The sequence below is a fragment of the Cydia amplana genome, chromosome 8 (assembly GCF_948474715.1).
Source record: "Cydia amplana chromosome 8, ilCydAmpl1.1, whole genome shotgun sequence".
Classification (NCBI taxonomy): domain Eukaryota; kingdom Metazoa; phylum Arthropoda; class Insecta; order Lepidoptera; family Tortricidae; genus Cydia; species Cydia amplana.
The window spans coordinates 14,688,290-14,711,410 of record NC_086076.1 but is presented as its reverse complement, the minus strand read 5'-3'; the positions used below and the strand labels follow the sequence as shown (position 1 = coordinate 14,711,410).

The 23,121-nt window shown below is 36.5% G+C and overlaps 2 protein-coding genes across 2 annotated transcripts in view; both read left to right on the top strand.

Moving 5' to 3' along the window:
- Positions 1–23,121, top strand: part of LOC134650211 (vitamin K-dependent protein C) — a 30,317-nt gene that overhangs the window by 1,921 nt on the left and 5,275 nt on the right. Inside the window, exons 4-10 of the mRNA XM_063505154.1 lie at positions 1,225–1,276; positions 2,595–2,707; positions 8,898–9,016; positions 9,662–9,894; positions 11,966–12,168; positions 17,142–17,298; positions 20,421–20,579. Coding sequence (XP_063361224.1) covers positions 1,225–1,276; positions 2,595–2,707; positions 8,898–9,016; positions 9,662–9,894; positions 11,966–12,168; positions 17,142–17,298; positions 20,421–20,579 — 1,036 coding nt within the window. The remainder of the gene's footprint in view (positions 1–1,224; positions 1,277–2,594; positions 2,708–8,897; positions 9,017–9,661; positions 9,895–11,965; positions 12,169–17,141; positions 17,299–20,420; positions 20,580–23,121) is intronic.
- LOC134650479 (uncharacterized) overlaps positions 13,889–23,121 on the top strand; it is a 166,278-nt gene continuing 157,045 nt past the window's right edge. The window contains exon 1 of the mRNA XM_063505435.1: positions 13,889–13,894. The gene's annotated coding sequence lies outside the window, so the exon portion shown is untranslated. The remainder of the gene's footprint in view (positions 13,895–23,121) is intronic.

The window sequence follows — 23,121 nt, the reverse complement described above, 5'->3', positions numbered from 1 at the left end:
GGAAATAAAGCAGCTTTTGTATTCAAAATATAATCTGTTCGCCTAATGTAACTTACATTAGGCGAACAGATTATATTTTATGCATACCTATTATACGGCCTTCGCAGAAACGAATCTCTAATGGGTCAAGCCCGGGATACTTAAACCGGGCATGGGCTTGAAATTGGTCAGATTGGAACAATTGAGAGAGGTTCCTTATAGTTTATTAGAGGTGATTTATAATATATTATTAAAATATGAATATCTATATTTTTCAACATTCTATGTGAGTCAGGGGAGATGGTCGTCCTCTTAGCATTGGTTTGCGATCCATCTAGGAGAAGGATACTCCAAATAAAACCCGGAATGGAGTTTCCGTAAGGCGCGAGTAGGGTCCAACCTGAAATAAGCGGCAGATTCCTGCAGCTGACCTGTCTCCACACGTATTGGCTCGCCTTTCCTGTGGGATAAGACAGTGAAGCCGAGAGGGTAATGCAGGTGCTGGGCATCCCTGCGTTTCCTTAATTTCGTCCTAGGCGGTGTAATAGGATATTTCTCCGGTTTTACGCCATAAATCGTCTGCATTTGACGCTAAGGCCAATGATGTGAGTCTAGTCGGCACTGTCTCTTAGCCTAGTCGGTAGTGACCCTGCTTATGAAGTATATGAAGCTGGAGGTCCCGGGTTCGAATCCTGGTAAAGGCTACTGTTTGTGTGTACTATTATATATAATTATATATCGTTGAATAGTGCAACCCACACCACATAATACCTTCCTTATTGAGCTTATAGGTATCTACTGTGGGACTAAATCGATTTGTGTAAGATTGACCCATATTATTTATTTATTTATGAAACTGTACAAAAAATAATATTTTCATAGGTAACTTTTATTAAATTATTGTTTCAGAATTTGATAAAAATGCATTATTTTTGTTAACTCAACTATTATTTCCCTGTTTCGTATCAACATATCAAAGAACAACATATCAACCATTGCCCCGGCTGAATATTGGAGCGGCGTTAATAATAGCGTAAGCGCCAACCGCCATAAGGTACCTTTTGCCGTGGAACGTCACATATCTTTACTATTTCATATCTAGTGAATCTCTAATTCATTTCCCGAATCGCGCCGAAATTCAATTCCATCGACAACAGTTCCGGGCCGGAATTCACCGCATCTCTATGACTGCACCGTTTGTTTACAAACATAGCGTGTTGATGTTGACAGTAACTTTGTTTACAGCTGCGAGTTCCCGAGAAGCCTCGTGCCACCTGCGTCGCTGCATATACAATCAGTGAGCATTCTATCCCAGCTTCTGTAGGGATACCTAGTTTTACTTTATTCATAAAACTTAGCAACCTCTCAAACCTCTGTAAAAGTTTGTCTTTTTCTAACAAACAGAAATGTCAAAATGGTGGATAGGGATAAACGATTATCAACGGTTTGTTAAATTCGACCGAGTTATGTATGCCATGACGTCCAGTTAAAGGGCTTAGAGTGTGTTCGGAAAGAGAAGAGTCGTGGAATGTATGGGGCCCAGTACATTCCACGACTCTTCTCTCTCCGCACTTATAATTTTCCTCTTCGCAGGTTATTTTCTATAAAGTTTTCCGTTTCATGAAAATCACCAACTACATCGATCACCATTTATACAGATACACATAAATATAAACCAATACATCGTCTGAATTATCCCACAGCAGCAGATGTAGTTTAAATATCAGAAACAAACTGCCGTATTCGAACATCAAGATATGCACAAGAGACGACACGTACTAGATCCATTCTAGATACGGTATAGTTTAGATTTCAACTAGTTCTCTTTTGCAACGCAATTCGAGCAACCAATGTCACTTTTACGTTAGATAGAGTTAGATATGTATTAGATGTGAATGGATCTCTAAGCCATATCTTGTGGAAATCGTTCAAAAGTATCTCCAGAATCGTCAAATTTGACAGGTTAGATCTGAAATATATCGTTATCGTATCTTGGCGATGTCTAAAAGATATCTTACAGATGTCTATTTCAAAATCCGAATCGGGCCCAAAGCAACAATGTAGATCGAGAACAAAACATACGTCAAATAAAACTCGAGCGAATGTTTGTTTTCAAATATATGCTATGAATTCTGAATTTTGGTCGATAATAAATATTATCTGTTCTAAACTATTATTCTGAGCAAATGTTTTGAAAAAAGTATAAAAACACGAATTTGGTTGACAACAAGGCCACTTATAAGTCAAAATAATTGAACCGTGAATTACTTTTCATAGCGGAAAGCTAACATAAGTTACAGGAGATTGAATAGTAATTTACTTTGTAATGAATAATATACTGCTTACAAGTTTTTAGACGATAAATATTATCTCAAGTATGCAAAATAGCCAAAATTTTCAAGTTTGTGAAGTTGTCTGTACCTGTACCTATATAATTATTTAAGAAAATATTCCAAAGTAAAAGTGACTAGGTTTTCGTAATATCTAAATATATGTTTTTTTTGTATATAGGTAAGTAATTATACAACGAATACGATACCAACCTATTAAGTACTGATTAATGTTTAAACAATAATAAAATGTATTACAAATGAAAAGTTCATATTTATTAACAGATCCAAAGTCGCCAGTTAGACATGAACGAGGACGTCCAGAAGAGATTCCGAGGTTTCTCGACGTGGACTCCGTGGAGTACCTGCTCCCGGCGATGTACTACCGTCAGAAAAAGGTACCCTTTTTTTTTTTTTTTTTTTTTATTTAAGTATGAAACAAACGGTCGTACAGAAAATATTGTTACAGTTTCTTCTCTTAATCTAGACCTATAGTTTCCATTTTTCCCATTCATTCTTCTCTTCTCTTCTTCTTCTTCTACTTCCTCGTGTTATCCCGGCATTCCCGGCATTTGCCACGGCTCATGGGAGCCTGGGGTCCGCTTGACAACTAATCCCAAGAATTGACGTAGGCTCTAGTTTTTACGAAGGCCACGGCCATCTGACCTTCCAACCCAGAGGGGAAACTAGGCCTTATTGGGATTAGTCCGGTTTCCTTACGATGTTTTCCCACACCGAAAAGCAACTGGTACATATCAAATGATATTTCGTAGATAAGTTCCGAAAAACTCATTGGTACGAGCCGGGGTCGCACGCTCTTACCGCTATGCCACCAGCACTCCCCATTAATTCTTCTCGGAGACAAATATTGAAGACGAGAGAGAAATAAATATGTAAATATGTATATTTAAGTAGAGACGTGAACAGAACAGAGTGAGGTTTGCCATTATAAGGCTGCGTTTCCGTCGTACAGAACATAACATCCGTACAGACGAATTTGATACCGAATGCCCATTTTTTAACAAATATAAGCAGTGATATCTTTTTGTTTTTACTGAAGTGGATACTTCAAATCCATGTAAACGTATTCTATGATTATGGATTTGGATTTCTAAAATTTATTATTATGTACAGTCGACGTCAAAGATATATTTACAATTGAAAGTTACAAAAAAATCTTTACATTAAAATAAGTTGCCATGTAATGTGACAAGTACTGGTTTACGTGATATATTACAGTTTTATATTTTCACACAATGTGCCCAAAATATGTTTACACTTTTTAATCCATGTAGTTTGCCCCTTTTTCTGACGTATGTTCATTTACATGACAAGTTACAGAATAATATTTACACCCAATGTGTCAAACGTGATACACGTCAAGAGCAACATTTCTGTTTTTACGTTTCATGATGCATAAAAACTTTTACGCATTCTGCTACAAAAACATATTTACACAATTCACCTGTTTATTTACTAATTTCTTTGTAATTCACCTATTTCATTCTGGCCTACTTTTTATTTATGAAACCTCCTTGCTATAACTTTCTTTACCTTCTTACTTATTTTTATTAATTCATATTAAGAATATTCATATTAGCTTTTGCGTTTGACATGGCGCCGAAAAGGGTTAACTTATAATTCTTCAGTATCTATGCATTTACAAAATAACCGGCCAAGGGCGAGTCGGATTCGTCCATTAAGGGTTCTGTACAATTGGCAAAAAATCACGTTTGTTGTATGGGAGCTCCACTTAAATATTTATTTTATTCTGATTTTAGTATTTGTTATTAAACTTAACGGCACAGAAATACATCGTCTGAAAGTTTTAACTATTTGTGAGATAGATGCAGTCTGGTGACAGACAGACAGACGAACGGACAGTAGAGATTTAGTAATTGGGTCGGTTTTAACCTTTGGGTACGAAACCCTGAAAATCAAAAATACTGAAAATGGTTTAAATGTAAACATCGGAATTACATACTCGACATAGCATTGACGTCATCTAAACGAACGAGACAAACAGACCATTTGACAGTATGGTACTCTTTTCGACGATTGTCATTATTTGAAATTAGAATGCAGCTTTCAAATGTTTGTAAAGATATTTATTTAGCAGCAGGTATAAAACTGTTTATATATGGTTGATTGTAAATATTACATTAGATCTTTAGATGCAATTTAATTTGGTACATTAAGAGTAAATATTATTCTGTAACTTGTCATGTAAACGAACATACGTCATAAAAAGGGGCAAACTACGCGGATTAAATAGTGTAAACATATTTTGGGCACATTGTGTGAAAATATAAAACTGTAATATATCACGTTAACAAGTACTTGTCACATTACATGGCAACTTATTTTAATGTAAAGATTTTTTTGTAACTTTCAATTGTAAATATATCTTTGACGTCGACTGTACTAATTTTATTTTAATTAATTTCAAATTCTAATTGGTTTCAAATCTGGATCCGAAAATCGGAAACAGACTCGGGTACTTGATATACGTAACCTAATACGTGGCTTCAGCTTTAAACTGGCTGACGTGGGTGCATAATTTATTATGAACACTTTTGAAATTCTACGTGGAGCAAAATGTGGATAAAATTCAAAATGTGCGGTACTCCATTTTCTAATCACTTGATTTATGGATGGTCAAACAGAATATTGGAGAATCGAATGCGGAATACCTAGATATTATCAACAAGATTATTCTTATATGTTGTACAATAACAATATTGTTCATCTCTTCGTTCCATTTTATTATTACTCCGTTCGTTTTGATTTAATTTATAATATCACCAAAAGTAATGTCGTTCTTTATTTCACATGTCACACTTTTTTATTAATTTCATTGGGTACGCAGAGTCCTTCAACGTAGGTAGGTAACTACCTACGTTGAAGGACTCTGCGTCCCACGTTTTTTGGGTATTCGTTTTTACTTCCAGGTATTTTAGCTATTTTGATCTATTCCAAAATGTTGTAGGGACAAAACTTACTTTGCGCTTCTTTCAGATTCTAATGCATTCTCTTGTGAAATAATGGCACACTTTTGTTTAATTTTTAGGATTCCGTACCTCAAAAGGAAGAAACGAAACCCTTATAGGATCACTCGTGCGTCTGTCTGTCCGACCATTCCTCCTCTTTATCTCCGAGACTACTGGGTTTAAAATTTTGAAAACAATACACAAAATAGTTATTTACCTATAGATGCCTTTATACCTTTTTTTTCTCGTAATGTCATCATACAGGATTGTGACTCTTGGAGACCCTATACATCTCTAAGGATAATTTGATAATCTATGTTATTTTTTCTACTCCAGCACTTAAATGTGTCAATTAAATGACTGACAGTGATATCTAAAGCAATGTCATTTGAATGCTTTGTCTATAGGCTCATAAGATGACTGCTAGCAGTCATCTTATGAGTATAATACAACTGCTTTATTTTTTTTAAAGATACAAGTTCCGATCATCTTGATTGAAAGAGGTATGTTTTCATTTACAATAATAACTCTTTTTTTTTAAATAATAACTCAATTTTTTTTAAATAATAACTCTTTTTTTTAATAATAACTCTTTTTTTTTAATAATAACTTTTTTTTTTTTTTTGCTGCAGCTGTCATAGAAAAAGTAATGTATGCAACAGCTCATAATTGGTTCTTAAAATTCTCGGGTCTTTTTTTACAAAACTCGACTACGTCTCGTTTTGTAACTTCGACCCTTGAATTTTAAGAACCCTTATTATATCACTGTTGCATAAACTACTATTTTAGTTCTGACACTTAAGAGACATTTACACCTCTAAATAAGTTTAGATTTTTTTTTTCCATGTATCTGTTTTGTTTTTATTTTAATATTATTATTATAGTTTTTTTATGTAATTCGACATTAAGAGACCTTATACATCTCTAAGTAATTGTATTACGTTAGTTTGATTTGGTAGTTGTAGTTGTATTTAATAATTGTTGATGTATTATTATTATTATTTTGCTTGTATGTAAATTCAATGTTGACGTGTAAAAGTGCCCTTGTGGCCTATTTGCTGAATAAATGTTGAAGTTGAAGATGACAGGAAAACCTATTAGAAATGTACAGTCAAGCATGAGTCGGACTTAATTAGTTAGTTTTTGATCCGACCCCTACGGGTTTTTTAAAGACATTTCATTGACGTTCCACATAAAAAAAACATTAAAAATAGGGTATTGTACGGAACCCTTGGAACGAGAGTCCGACTCGCACTTGACCGGTTTTTTTTTCACTTTCTCCTAGGTTTGATATGATTGTGTAACCATTTAGAACGTACCTATATGTACTTACTATTTGCAAGTTAAGTTCCGAACTAGCAAGTCTATTAAAATGGCAACACGATGCCTAGTATAAATTTCGCTCGATACCACAAACCGACCTTGCCATATATCTTGTTATAAAACAGTCTCCCTAAATTCAAATTTACTCCAACCAGGGCTTTTAACAGGTATTTTAAAGTCCCTTCTATCTTTTAATTGCAACGTAGTGAAGGCAGCGAGATCCCGAGCGATAAGCTTCCATGCCGCTGTTTTTGTACTAAAATTGTTATCGTTTACGGAGTCAGCGGCCATAAATCTTTTCATGGGGTATTAGCTCAAGTCAAAGGGCTGTCTAAATTAAAAGGAAAAAAGAAGTAAGTAGAACATGAACGAGAGCGAGAGATGCAAGGAATGAAAATAAAAATAAAAACCGGCCAAGTGCGAGTCGGACTCGCGCACGGAGGGTTCCGCACAATCAACAAAAAATAGAGCAAAACAAGCAAAAAAACGGTCACCCATCAAAGTACTGACCCCGCCCGACGTTAATTGCTTAACTTCGGTCAAAAATCACGTTTGTTGTATGGGAGCCCCACTTAAATCTTTATTTTATCCTGTTTTTAGTATTTGTTGTTATAGCGGCAACAGAAATACATCATATGTGAAAATTTCAACTGTCTAGCTATCACGGTTCGTAAGATACAGCCTGGTGACAGACGGATGGACGGACGGACGGACAGACGGACGGACGGACGGACAGCAGAGTCTTAGTAATAGGGTCCCGTTTTTACCCTTTGGGTACGGAACCCTAAAAATGATTTATTCGCTAAGGTAACTTTTAATTGGCGATAACAAATTACGAATAAATTAATTTATCAAACTTCAGTAAAATAGATCAGTTTGGTAATTAAAGCAAACAAGTTTGGTAAGGAATTAAAGTAGATAAATGTCAACATAAATTCTAAGAAAATCATTGGGCATAGCCAGGTTTTGAAGCATCTATTTTTAGTTTGGAAGCCAAAATCAATACCAGTTAAATCCGTTATTAAAGTACATTTTAACTGTGATGGAATTGTTCGTCGTATCGCATAAATTCACTAAACGGTATTCATAGTGGGTGGAATAAATTACGTAAATCGACTCAAACCGCGCTTAATGCTTTGATAACAATGGATTACCAACACTAAAACCTGGGCAACATTTAGAAACGAAAATCCAATACCAATAAAACATAAATTCAATGCATCTAAAGGGGCCCACTGATTAACAGTCTGCCGGATGATATCGGCCTGTCAGTTAGAACAAAAAATTTACAGCTCCGAACAACTGACAGGCCGATATCGTCCGGCGGACTGGTAATCAGTGGTCCCCTTTACATGCGTCACGTTTGCACACAAATTTGTCTGTGCTTTATGGAAGCATCGTACGCAGCCGAAACATTTTTGATATAATTCGACACGTCAAGTACGTATTCGGGAATAAGGTTTCCTGTTAGTGCGAGAGGTAATTTCTGATGTTCGTGATTATAGGATACATACCTACCTAGTAATATTAAACAGTCGACGATCGTTTGTGAAGTAATCTCTTGGTGTAGTATACGAGTACTTAGGTAATGTAAACACCTAGATTCTATGTTATATGAATATGAAAAGTTGTATTAATAAGGGGTAATGTTACATACGTACATGACAATTTGTAATGTTTTACATAACTTTACATAATAAACATAAAATTGGCTCATATACATAGTTAAAAGGAATTAGTTGTTTATTGAAATAAATCTGTCGTGACCGGTAATACCTTTTTACCAATAATAACTTTTGAACAAAAGAGCCACAGTACTTAGAAATCATCAATTTTAAGGAATGTCAAAAAGTCACAAATTAAAAGTATTTCTAATGTTCGAAGTCCTCGAAGTGTTATTTGTTTTAGTGTCATGAAGAACCGTAATTGTTGGTCCAAGAGCCGTGGTTTGCGATTCCTCCGGGCGCAGCATGGTTCCATTTTTATCGCCTGTCACTATGCCCGTCACTATCGCACTTACATACTTCTTAGAACGTGACAGGCATGGTAAAAATGTGACCATGCTTCCGCCGCTGTACGGATATGATGGTCGTTCTTGTCTACGTGACAGCGTGATAAAACGGTGTCCGTCACTTTCTTTCCCACGGTGTTAAACAGTGACAGTTATTTTATCACGTGAATAAAGATGTGGATAAAGCTATCCATAATAGGCTGGCTGGACTCTATTAGATACGTTGATAAATTGTGTAAACAACATATAATATAATTGGTGCAGGCACTGCCGCCGGCCAGCCTTATGTGGGCGGAAGGTGATCCGGCAGAGCGCACTCTGCTACCTCGAGGGAAGCTTCTGCCACCGCTGGATCCGCGGCCGCATGCGCCGCAAGGACCCAGGTGAACTTCCACATAGGTACTCTAACTTTACCTAACCTAGTTTATATACTTGAGTTAGTGCTTGATCGATTAATATAGCTTATTATGAAGACTGTACACGGATAAAAGTAATCTTTTCATTGTCATAATTATAATTGATATAATAAATCATATACATCACAGAACAAGTAGAATGGCGATGCGAGCAGGGTACGTGTCGCCGCGGGGTTTTGAGCAAACGCTCGCATGCTACTCGCCCGCGCTGACCGAAAATGAAGTAAACATGCCTTTTTGCGCCACAATAACGTTCAGATTAAGAAGCCAGACGTCAAATCTGTTTAAAGGAGGCGTATCCATTCACCACGCACACAAGGCGCTAGCTAGTTTTGACTACAGTTGCGCGAGTGTTAGTAAATGTGGAGAGGAACGAGCGGCGACACCGGTTCCGATACTAACTGTGTGCGATAGCCATTCTAACCTCTTTAATATGTTCTGTTATACACATAATCGGAATAAGTAAAAGCTTCGACCATTGTTTGATCGGTTTTGCCATACATATTTTAATGGTACTTGAAAATAAGATGTTGCAAACTGAGTTTGAGCCTCAGTGTCGCGAATATCATGATAAACAAACCTAACTTAACAATTATCAATGGGTTGTTTCAGAAAAAACCGCACCCAACACGCACTCGCACGTAGAAGAAACAATGCCGCCACCAGCGCTAGCGCTCCATCCTGAAGACACGCGGGTGACACCCAACGTGAAGCTCGAATGTGGTAGAATAGGGCAACGCGGCACTGCGCGAGCGCGGCTCCGCGGCATGCTGCGCATCATCGGCGGCAGGCCGGCGCCGCCGGGGAAGTGGCCGTGGCAGGTCGCCGTACTCAACCGGTATAAGGTAATTAAGCTTAGAACAAATTTAAAAGTGGAAAAATTACTGTCTTGGGTGAGACTTGAACTCACGGCCTCTGGATCAAGAGTCTGGAGTTCAAGTCTCACCCAAGACGGTAATTTTTCCACTTTTAAATTTATTCTAAGCTTAATAGCATCGATCGCAGACGTTTCTGCTTGTTAAGAATTAAATAAAAAAGGGGGTAAGTTGCTATTGAAATTATAATTTACAAACGTTAGGGTTGCGGTTGTTACCTGTTAGATGAAACAATATCTTCTTTAGAAAAATTTAGACGAGCAGAGCTATAATTTAATTCCCTAGGCAGTTTCAGCGCTTGAAGCCAGTAAATATGTACATAGGACGAAATAATTACATTACCTCTCTTTATTACCTTAAAAATAATCTTTACTAAGGAAGGATCGAAATTACGATAGGTACTTGGAAATTAAGCTGTGGGTTATTAACTCGAAAATTTTCATAATAAATTATTATTTCTGCCCTTCGGCGGAAAGTTATACCTAATTGTAATTGAAGAGAACGTGAGTTATGGTTAAGCAAATCAGCAAGTTGTAAATAAGTACAATGTATTAAACATCAAACATACGTCCCTTGTACTAGTACAATATATTAAGAGGAAAGGGGGCGACCGTTTCTCCATACAAACGTACTCCCCATTTTCTTCTCTGGATATTGACATCATGGAAAATATTTTTACATTATTTTATGTATATTAACCATAGCAATGCCCCTGCGTTTTTTTTTTTTGATAATAATAAAAATTTGGAGCGATAAACAGATTTCATACACTTTTTTAAATGCTCTTAACTCTTAAATAATAATTAAACCTTACCTTTCTTTCAGCTTTAAAAGCGATAGATTTATTTACGACGTAGCTATGCTTAAAAAAAAAAACAAATCTCTCGTTAACGACATAGCTAATTACGTATTCCTTCATGGCACCTATATTCATTTCCAAGAATTCAATATTGGTAACGCATTGCGTCTGTGTTGGTCCTGCATTTCCTGGAAAATGGGATTACGTAACGATAATTGCTACATATTGAATTTTAGATATTTCGTCCGATATAACGTCCTGATAGGTAGGTAGACAGAAACCACTCAACGGGCTGAAAATCGTTTTACTAAAATATGAAAGCGCTCCTAAAAATAAAATAAAAATTACACAAACACATTTAAAGTGTTTCTGAGTGTAGACCAAACATGACTTGTAGGTAAAAACCTAAAGACGCTTTTATTGCGTATTCGGGACAGCACTTTATGCTAATCGCCTATAAAGAAAGAAACGGTCGGTCATGTTTGCCGTTTGGTTCGATTTGATTGTTCAAATCATCCGGCTATTCCATAGATCCATTAATAATAGGAAGGGTGCTGTATATAAAAGCTAAACTAAGTATCTTCAAATTTCATCGTGCAATGTTTTCGTTGTTTATTCATAATCTGCTTCAGGATATTCATAGGCGTTTGACAGTCCATCTCTCCTCCATCTTTGTTTTACAGACAGTTTGTTAGCGGCTATGATTTTGAATTTTCCAAAGAATAAAGCCATTTTATCGCCCGTCAGGCAACCGTCAAGTGTAGAACAATGGCGGAGAATATTTTGAACAGGAACTCTTATTACTCGATACCGACCTCGCACGACGAACCTAGCTTGCTGGCCGCGATACTGACATGTTATTTAGGTCACAACTATCCATCTTTATGCCTACATCAAAATGCAGCTGTATACCAGAATCCTTTTAATGAAGGAGCGGAGAGTATTACCTATTGCGTTTCGTACGTTACATTTTCTACTGGTATTATTCATAAACGCCTGCTAACTTAATCAGTTGATGATCGTTGTTTGTCCCTCTGTCGTTATGACAATAGGGACAAACGACGATCATCAGCTGATTAACTTATCAGACGTTTATGAATAACGCCGTACCTACGTTTATTACTCGTTCAAATATATAAGTACGACAGAGATGCACGGGCGAGTCAAAATGAGATCAAATTGACATTAATTTACAAATTAGACTGAATATCCTATTTAATAACATTTTTTTGCTATTCACAGGAAGCATTCTGCGGAGGTACGCTGATATCGCTCCGCTGGGTAGTGACAGCGGCGCACTGCGTTCGAAAGCGCCTTTACGTACGTCTCGGCGAACACGATTTGCTTCTTCGGAACCGCGGTGAACTCGAAATGAGGGTCACCGAGGCCGTCATCCATCCTCTGTATGACCCTGACACTGTCGTCAACGACGTCGCGATGCTACGGTAAGCTTTATTATTATTATTAGCCCATATTATCCCACTGGGCAAAGGCCTCCCTCTTATTTCTCCACGTATCCCTATTCCCTGAAGTCTCCCACCAGTCTGTCAAAGGCATCAAGCGCGTCCCGCCGAGTGTGTACTGTCTCTTCCAAAAATCGTTTTCGTTAGAAAACCTATCAGGAAAATAAGCTACTGGAAAATAAGATTAATGGGAAAATATGCGAATGGTTAGAAATGCTTTCGGGAAAGGAAACTATTGATAAAAAAATTAATGGTAAAAATTGCGAATAGCAAAAAACGATTTCCGGAAAAGACAGTAAGTACACACTCGTCCCGCCATCTCCGACGAGGAGAAGGAAGGAGAAGGATTCCAAATGGGAAGTTCGACACAATTAGGTGGTTTTAATAGGTACTTACGCAGTCAATTAAAATAAGCACTCACAGATTTAAAGAAAACAAACGGGTAAGGGATAAAGTAGTTCGATAAATAGTTATTTGTACAACAAGAGATCAAAGTTTGATATTTCTTCGAGTGCTTATTTTGAGTCCCGTGCAAGCGAAAGATTCTATAATAGATTCACGAGCGTAGCGAGTGAATCTAATTTAGAATCTTGAGCGTAGTAAGGGACTCAAAAGCGCACGAGATGTAAATAACTTTGATCTCGTGTAGTACACAACATTTTTCACCTCAGCAGTGAGAACATATTAGAGAACCCGACAAATGTATTCCTTCTTCATCACTTACCTCTATTCACTCATGTTTTCTTAAGATATACCAACAATTAAATTTTCACCTCAGCAGCTCGAACAAGGGTACTTTGCTACTTAAAAACAGTGAGCAAAATCGCATTTTGCTCACTGAGTGAGCAAAATAGCATTTTGCTCATTTTGTCCCACTCAGTGAGCAAAATGCGATTTTGCTCACTGTTTTTAAGTAGCAAAGTACCCTTGTTCGAGCTGCTGAGGTGAAAAATAAATTACGCATTTTTAGAAGCTATGTTTATGTTATAGTTTTTGGGCAATAATAGTTGTAAGTTTTTAATCGTGCGTTTTAGATCTATTTATGTTCGTAATTTTATTATGTCTTGCGAAAGTTGTTAAATCCAATTTCTATTTGTTAATAGAAAAAGGCCCCAAAATTGCTGTATATTTTTTGGTAACCGTATACTGATCTAAAATAGCGCTAGGGATTTTTAAAAACACTGTTGGCTGAACCCACTGCACCTTAAATCCGAAATCGATGTCACGGCTTCTTGTACAACAAGTTTTATGTTTATTATATAGTCTCTCTTATGATCTATTTGGATAGCTTAACCTATAATGGGACAAAGGAAACGGCGACTATAAAAATGGCAAGATACTCCTTTGTTACACCAGGCAATGGATTTATGCACCAGCTAATAGAGTGGAAAGACATCATCGACATACTGGCAAGAATAGCTTCATTTATCAATAAAGTCTTTGTGGTCTGATTTGCTCTTGTGTGAACTGGGACGGGACTGATTTGTGGCTATAACTTTCGGAAGGATCACAAACCGTATTTTATTTTTAGTAAGATAAGATACTAGCTGTTGCCCGCGACTTCGTTCGCGTGGATTTGTATGTTGGTGGTAATATTTTTTATATGAGCATAGAGCATTATGCAGCAAAAGATAGCAGTCTTCTTTTTCTTCTTCTTTGCCATGTCCTAACGGATGTCGGCGACCACCTAAAGAAGATAGCAGTAACCGTCCCACTCATTTGTTAATAATTATACAAAGCATGAGATTTGTCTGTCACAAACTATCTACTTATGAAGTTTCATTTCCCTAACTGAAAAATATTTTCTCGATAGAATCCCTCTCCACCCCCTTAGAAGATTTAATTTTTTTAAGAACTTAAATAAAAATAATTTTCGCTTCCGATGCAAACTCTTTTTCACCACCTTGAGAGATGAATTTTCAAGTCACTGAAATAAGTTTTCTTGTATTCTAATAATATTCCTCTTTATACAAAGATACATGCGGACTCACAAAAATGTTTGATCTCCATGGATATAAACTTTCAACCCGTTTTTCACCACCTTGACAGATGAATTTCCAAAAACGCTAAAATGAGTTTTTTTCTCTTTTAATAAAATACCTTTTTACGAAGTTTCAAGTTCCTAGCTTAAAATAAAATTTGAAATCCACACAAACTTTCAACCCCTTCTTAATCCCTTTAAAGAATGAATTTTTAAAAACGCTGAAATTGATTTTCTTGTATTCTTATAATATGCCCTTATTATACAAAGATTCAAGTCTCGCACTCAAAAATGCTGAAATTATTCTTCTTGTATTTTAATAATATGCCTTTAAATAAAGATTCAAGTCCCGTATTCAAAAAATGTTTGATCTCCATACAAACTTTCAACCCCTTTTTTACTAACTTCAGGGATGAATTTTCAAAAATGCTGAAATTATTTTTCTTGTATTTTAATAATATGCCTTTAAACAAAGATTCAAGTGTCGTACTCAAAAAAATATTTGATCTCCATACAAACTTTCAAGCCCTTTTTAACCCTTTAAACGGATGAATAATTAAAAACGCTGAAATTACTTTTCTTGTATACTTATAATATGCCCTTATACAAAAACTCAAGTCCCGCACTAAAAAAAATATTTGATGTACATACAAACTTTTAACCCCTTTTTCACTACCTTGGGGAATGAATTTTCAGAAACGCTGAAATTACTTTTCTTTTCTTTTAATATAATACCGTTTTACAAAGTTTCAACTTCCTAGCTCAAAATAAAATTTGAACCCTAAGACAAACTTTCATCCCCTTTTTAACCCCCTTAGGGGTTGAATTTCCAAAAACGTCGATAGTACTTTTTTTTGTGATCGGCTATTATGCCTTTCTAAGAAGTTTCAAAGCATTTGTAATGGATTCAAACTTTCAACCCCTTTTTACCCCTTTTAGGGGATGAATTTTTGAAAACCCTGAAATTACTTTTTTGTATTCTAACAATATTCCCTTATACAAAGATTCAAGTCTCACACTCACAAAAATATTTGGCCTCCATACAAAATTTCAACCCCTTTTTCACCACCTTGGGGGATGAATTTTCAAAAACGCTGAAATTAGTTTTCTTGTTTTTTAATATTATACCTTTTTACAAAGTTTCAAATTCCTAGCTTAAAATAAAACTTGTACCCCACACAACCTTTCATCCCCTTTTTATCCCCCTTAGGGGTTGAATTTTTCAGAATCGCTTCTTATCTTTTGTACACTTTATAAATGCAATCTACTGTGTAAATTTCAACTTTCTAGCTTTTGTAGTTTCGTCTCTGCGTTGATGAATCAGTCAGTCAGTCAGGACACTTGCATTTATATATATAGATGACTATAGGTACCTATATACATTACATTTAGCACGTCATATTATTACATTAGACTTAAAAATAATACATGTGTGTAATATGTCAAACACTTCTTTTTTTTTGCGAATAAATGATTTATGATTTTCATAACTAATTTACTTTCTTTTTTATAGAATATTAACTACACAGGGTTTTTTCCTATAAACTTTTGATTTTGTTTTTAAAGTCGTATTTGAGAAAAACGAAGAAGAATGTCTGAGAAGTATTAATTTTATCAGTAGGCCTAGCACATGATTGGCGCGACAGTATCCCGCGGCGAGATATACTACCCGTCCCTCTTTTATCAAAATAGTTAGAAAAAAATAGTTATTTTGATAATATTTTAGTAAACGCGACATTTTGTAACGTATTTTCCTTTGACATGCATGAACTATGTCAATACAAATAATTTTCACATGCCATAAGGCCGAACATAATTATCATGGGTCAATATGTACACTTAATAACATCTACTGTACCATTACTGTAGAACATTCTCGTGAATAAACTTTCATTTCAACTTTTTATTTCATTTCAAAGACGGGTAGTCATCTCGCCGCGAGAGACTGTCGCGCCGATCATGTGCTAGGCCTACTGTTAGGGATCCACATTTAAACGCAGCGCATATTATAATATGACATATCTGATTTATTTCAATATAACATTAGTAGGTATATTGGTACTACACTGTACGTTTTCTAAATTGCCTAACATGTTTGGATACATTGGATGATTGGATTGGATTGTATGTTTGTTTGGGTGGAACTATCTACTGTTTGTATAGTTGGACTAAACAATTGATAGTTTCGAATGTAACACATTTTCCGGGAAAACAAAGATAAGTAGGTAAATATTCCTATTTTCTGCTTCAAGTAAAACACCGAAGCCATACTGTGAAATGTTGTGCGATAAGAAGGAATAAAAACTTGGGAACCAGCAGACTTATCTACGCTTGAGATGAATTCTCAGAAAAAGATCCGAATGAGGGAGAAAATTCTGGTAAAAACTCAGGAAAGTTTCTAATAATATTGACGAGTTTCTGTCGCCTTTTGTTTTAGTAGGTAATTGTCTGCGAGCAATACCTTCTTATTACACAACTTTTTAAAAAGAAGTTGAGCTAGGGGTACTTGGGTCAGATGTTAAGGAAATGCACAATAGAAACGCGTTTCTATTTTTTTATAATTTATGTACAAGTGATTGTTAAACTCAAATACTTTAATAAATAACGCGAATAAATCTAATTTTAAAATACAATTTGGTCAAATTGGCAAATTAGTTATAGATTTTATTAGAAAAAGTCGGGAGAATAGTTCTACAGTTTAAAGTTAAAGCATTAGCTTATATAGGTAATTGATTTTAGAACCCTGGTCGTATATTATTGTATTCCAGGTTACCGCACTTCGACGGCTAGCGCCTTATTTGCACCTATTCAGTCTCTTAATGTTTTAATATTTATTTGGACAAAAACTGAACATGCTTCTAGCTTATGACTACTGTAATTTAGACAAAATTCATAAACCAAGTTGTCACTACAGTTGAAATAATACCAATTTTTAAGTTTATTTTTCAAAACGGTCAAATTAAATCTGTGTCAGGCTGCCCGGGCCCGCCCGTTTGGATATGGGGCACGGCATCGCGTGTCTGCCTGGCGAGCAGCAAACCCTGGCGCCGCATACCAGCTGCGTCATCCTTGGCTGGGGCAAGAAGCGGTCTACTGACGTCCACGGGACCAGGATACTGCATGAAGCGCAGGTGAGAAGATAAAAAAGCGGCCAAGTGCGAGTCGGACTCGCGCATGGAGGGTTCCGCACAATCAACATAAGATAGAGCAAAACAAGCAAAAAAACGGTCACCCATCCAAGTACTGACCCCGCCCGACGTTGCTTAACTTCGGTCAAAAATCACTTTTGTTGTATGGGAGCCCCACTTAAATCTTTATTTTATTCTGTTTTTAGTATTTGTTGTTATAGCGGCGGAGTCTTAGTAATAGGGTCCCGTTTTTACCCTTTGGGTACGGAACCCTAAAAACTACATCAGGTTACCAGGGCCGTTTCGATCGAAACGGCCCTGTGTGTCTGCCTGATAAGTAGCCGATTTTATCGTCTACTTGCTACGTCATGCGGTGGACTGACATAAGTGACATAACCTTTGACTGAGATCAAAGATAAAAAGGATCAGGTTACCGGCCCCTATTTCACCAAGCTGACAGGTACGACAATTGTCAAAAAAATGACAGACCTTTGTTTCACCACGCCGACATTTGTCAGTGACATATGTCGAGTGACAATTGTCAAGTGACAGGTGATAGATGACAATTTCGTAAATTGTTTTGTATAGAACTTCATATAAACATGACAGGTAGTTTGGTACAATTGTCCATCTTAAATTTAATGACAATTATTTTGTGAAACAAGGGTAATTTTTACTAGTCGACATATTTATCAATTCTTCACAAGAGATCGTTAATTGCTTTCGATGTGCCGTGTTGTCATCACTAACATGATATTGATTGAGATCCCATCTCTGTGTCCCGACCCCATCTAATGCAGCATATACCTACATTATTTGTTGACAAGGCGTCAAAGCATTATTTTTTTGTTTGTTTTAAGTATTTTTTTGTGCAAATGCAAAGTCAGTGACGTCAAAGTAGGAATCTATTCGTACTTTATATATTCGTCCCTTGTATATATAAGAATATCACCACTATTGCTTTCGCGGAGATTCATTTTCTAACTAACCAAAACCCTAACTTTACTGTTAGTGCCCAACTTCGCCCATGTAAATTATTAAAAAAACAATATCTACCTAAACATACCTAATTTCGCTACCGGTCCCCAACTTCGCATTATATATATTTTTTAAATTATGAAAACTATACTGAGACTTATTCCAAGTCCTAAATGTTGAATTACCTACTAAACGCCTTCATAGGTAACAATTACAATTTATAATGGAATTATGATTTAATGCTAGTTTAAAAGCGATTTAAAGCGATTTTTATTTGTACCCTAAAGGCGAATTTAAGGTACACAGTTTTGCCAACGTTTATTTTCAATGAACTGCAACAATGATAACGGGGTTTGCTAACAACGAAAACAATACAATTGTCACACAGCTCCGATCTCATGTCAAGAATTACCGACAAATCGACAAATATGTCGACTTATAAAAACTACTCTTGTTTCACCAAATCATTGTCATTAAATGAAAGATGGACAATTGTAACTAAATGCCTGTCATGTTTATAAGCACTTCTATACAAAAACAGTTTACGAAGTTGTCACTTGTCACCTGTCACTTGACAATTGTCACTCGACATATGTCACTGACAAATGTCGGCGTGGTGAAATAGGGGCCAGGTCTAACAAGCCATTGTCTTCATAAAGAGTAGCCTACCCTACCGCCGTACACTTGACTAATCTACGTCATTCTGGAGTATGGTAAGAACCGATCAACTGATTTTTCCAGTAAAAATATACCCCACTCCACCTTAGGTCGATGTTAAAATCAGCCGACAGTGTGTTACTAACCCTCACCATAGAGAAAAAAATACATAGAGTGCTCACTCCATACATCAGTTTTAGTACCAAAAAGACTATTAGCATCTAGCATCGAGTAGCGGAACTATCAGTACTGCTACATCTATTGTCAAGTAGCAGTACTGATAGTTCCGCTACTCGATGCTAGATGTAGACACTGAAATTAATAGTCTGAACTGATGTATGGAGTGAGCACTCTTGTCTTACTTATTTCTCTATGCCCTCACTCAGGCACTCAGGTAATAATGATAATAAAAAAAATGTTTGAATCTCCCACAATACCTTCTTATTAATTAATATTGGCGCAGTTTGTTTACAGATAAAACGGTTTTATCTTAACTCTAATAATTCCGCTCGTAGCGGAAATTGAAAAGATGCACCAGGTGCAACTCTGTCACTGGAAATAATCTGCGAAAATCATTTCCCTTTGTGCAAGCGATCGCAATATTCTTACCATCCTAGATCGATATTGAAACATGATTGAAACTAACTGCAAAAACCTAAGTGCAACCATTTTTAGTTTTACCTAGAAATCAAAGAATAAATAAATAAAGAGTATTGTATTGTGTATATTATTGGTACTTACTTTATTTTTTTACTGTGACCCTTAATGCTTTGGTGGTCAGGCCTTTACGAGTATAAAACGTATTAACAATAAAAACAAATGTCTGGTAAGTAAGAGTATTAGCCAACCCCAATGAGTGTACTCTGCCAAAACAAAAGAAACATCCGATTTGAAATTTCAGTGGAAGCGAGCCAAAACGCGCTTGAGTGTACACAATTCATTTTTTTTCACGCCAATCTGACATGCAATAACTAATGTTAATTTACATCGTATTGAGACACTTGTGTTAAAACTTTAAAGTGCGAAGTTGGAGTACGCCACCGTCTTTGTGGAATTTTCGACTCTTTAAGAATTATGTGGGGATACAAGTTACGAGAGTCACATTACAAAGTTTAAGCAATTGTGACATGTTGTTTGAGCTGCAATCTTGGAGGGTATTATAATATGATTCGCAGGTTATGGTTATGAAATAATTAATTTTTTAGCGTTTGAAGATTAAATAAATAAAAAAAGTATGTATGGTGTAGTTACGCCTGCGTATAATGTGTGCGGAATAATCAGAGACGCTTTGTTATAAGTATTATGTTAACTATATTTATGCCTCGATTGGCGAATGCGTGACCGCTTTACAGTAGCAAACCGATGTTCAGCAAATCACTATATGCACATATGGGCGCTAATAGTGATTTGCAGTTCATCTGCAGATCGTCAAACGGTGCGTCGTTCACTTTAAGTTTTTTTATTCTAATAATATGTATTCTAATTGTCAGGTGTCAACAATCCAGCAAGGCGTGTGCCGGCGCTCGTACTGGCAGTACGCGATCACGGAGAACATGGTGTGCGCGGGGCGCGGGCGCCGTGACTCTTGCGCCGGAGACTCGGGCGGCCCGCTGCTGTGTAGGGGACAAGACGCGCGCTATTACTTACAGGTGAGTTTGTGGACTACAGTGCTCCTATAGACAGGTGTACAGGATACGAGTAACTATAGTTGGTCAAACCAATTTGTCAGTCAGTAAGAACCAGGAAAACGAATACTCATCCTTTTTTTTGGGTGCTAGTACTAGTGTAAGACAAATATAGTATGATTCTCTCTGTCTATGTTTGAAATAACTTTGAAAAACTAATATAGCAAGCTACGCGAACTAGCTGTATGCGATCACAGGTAACACGACGTGTCGGCAATTTGGACTGTTGGCACTGCAGCGGCGGTATAGGAATAGCATGTTAAATCTAGCGGTTTTAAATCTTGCGTGATTTAAAATGATCATGCCCCCAAAAATGGCCGCCAAAATTCAAATTCATTTATTAACGTTACGTCTTCGGGTAATCGACCAAATCGGGTATATATACCAAATTTCAACTCAATCGGTCCTGTATTTTCGCAGCAAATTGGCAGACGGACAGACAGACCTGGACGAGTGATCCTTTAAGGAATCAATAAGGAAGCTTTTTTTCTTTTGAGGTACGGGGCTCTACCTCTACAAACTACAAATAACTCTTTGATAGTGTAGGGACGATATTAAATAAATAATTAAATTAATTAAATTTTAGCTTTTCCCGTTATACGCAATGTGCATAGCATTCGTAACGGTGACTTTGTTTATTTATTACCGTTAGGAATAAGCTTGTAAAAGTATTGTAAAATGCATTTCCTTTTCCTTGTCGGCACTGACTCTTTGTTTGTCCATTTTTGTTTTATTTCTTTATCGGTGTCCGAATAACTATAGTTAAGTTAAGTAATAAACTAATTTGTAGCCAGCGTGAGAAACGCTAGGACCCGGCATGTGCAAACCGTTATCGGTCCTGTACCGCTATCCCGATGAGCCTGATGCTTACCTGCAAAGTTATGGTCATCGGAATCGCGGGGTGTCAGAAGACAGTTCTGAGTTAGACGTCAACTCGTCGAGTTGTCTCGTACCTTTATTATCACAGGTCGAGTTTGATTTTATATCGCTCCCTACTACTACTAGTTAAATATTGTAATTTTTGTTAGTTTAGTTTTTGAGTAGTGTTAATATACAGTAATTATTTTTCCGGAGTCTACACTTTTATTTACAATAATCCCAACACCTTAGTACGCATACCAAACCCCGCTGCCAAAGTAGTACAGGGTTCAGAAGAGGGAAGAGAAGTAATCATAAACAGAACATTATTGGGGCGTAGCGTAACCTTTGCCATGCACTATTAAAATTAAATATTCATAACCAAAAGGCAATTAATAGCACAATGATTGACAAAGGACCCCACTCCCTCGCTACCAATTTCACAGCAAATAATTTTCGCTTTTATCGGGGTACATTCTTATTCTTAGCTCTTAGCCAGTAACGTGCCATAACACTTATTTCTTGGATAATATACTTATAAATAAAACCTCATTTAAATCCAGAAAATAACTTTTTAAGCGGTTAAAAAGAAAATGGATCTTAGGATAATATCTTAGCAAAATATTCACAGTGAGATACAATTATCACGTCTTGGAGAAAAGTCGCTGGGTTTTTGTGGCCATCTTCCAATGAGTTTCTTCCAATTTATACCCACCGCGGGCTTTTGCTCTCGTTATTTTAGCATGTTTTACAGATAGCCTAAAATATTGCGATGCCTGATGCCTTACATAATAATTTATATTTTCATACATACTTATTATTGCAAACCTATTTTGTAAAAACATACCCATACCTACCCGTAAGAAAACGTAATCAGTTGGCTAAACAGCAATATTGCTTTTACATGAAAACAAAATCCTTACAACATTTGACGTGCTTTGTGGGGGGCTTTTTTTATGGTAAACAAATATTGCCAGCAGAAAAAGGTCAACAAGTACAACAAACAACAATTTGTAAATAGAAAATGAACTAATAATAGAATGTACAGTAGTGCGGTTAACCGTTACTTAAAGAGTAATAAATGCATCCGGTGCTTTCAAGATAAACCGAGGCGACGGAAAATAAGTTCAGCCATAATTCCTCGGCTTAGCCGCGAAATTACCTTGGCGGGTAACGGCAGTAACTTTGCCACATAAGCACTAGCTGAACAAATATTTTTAACGTGTAACCTTTAAGTGATAAATTTGTACTGAGGAAAAACGGGAAAATTCACTGTCTTGGGCGTGACTTGAACTCTCACATTTACCAAACCGTATAGTGTCGGCGTATTTACCGTAAAGGGGCCCACTGATTAACAGTCCGCCGGACGATATCGGACTGTCAGTTACAACAAAAATAAATATCTTCTCAAACCTCCTCGGACTTAAATATATCTGATCCAGTTAAACTAATCACCGAGTTACGATTAGGTAACATATATACGGAGATTTTTAAAAGGAAATGCGAAAACAGGGCGTTTGTCAACGTGAAACTTGTGACGCTGCCAACGAAGTGCCCAAGTTTAAATTCCGGTAGGTACCAACATTTTACAGGCTGACATATAAATGGCGGAAGGGAAATTCAGAAAATAAGGAAGACAGCTTTCGCT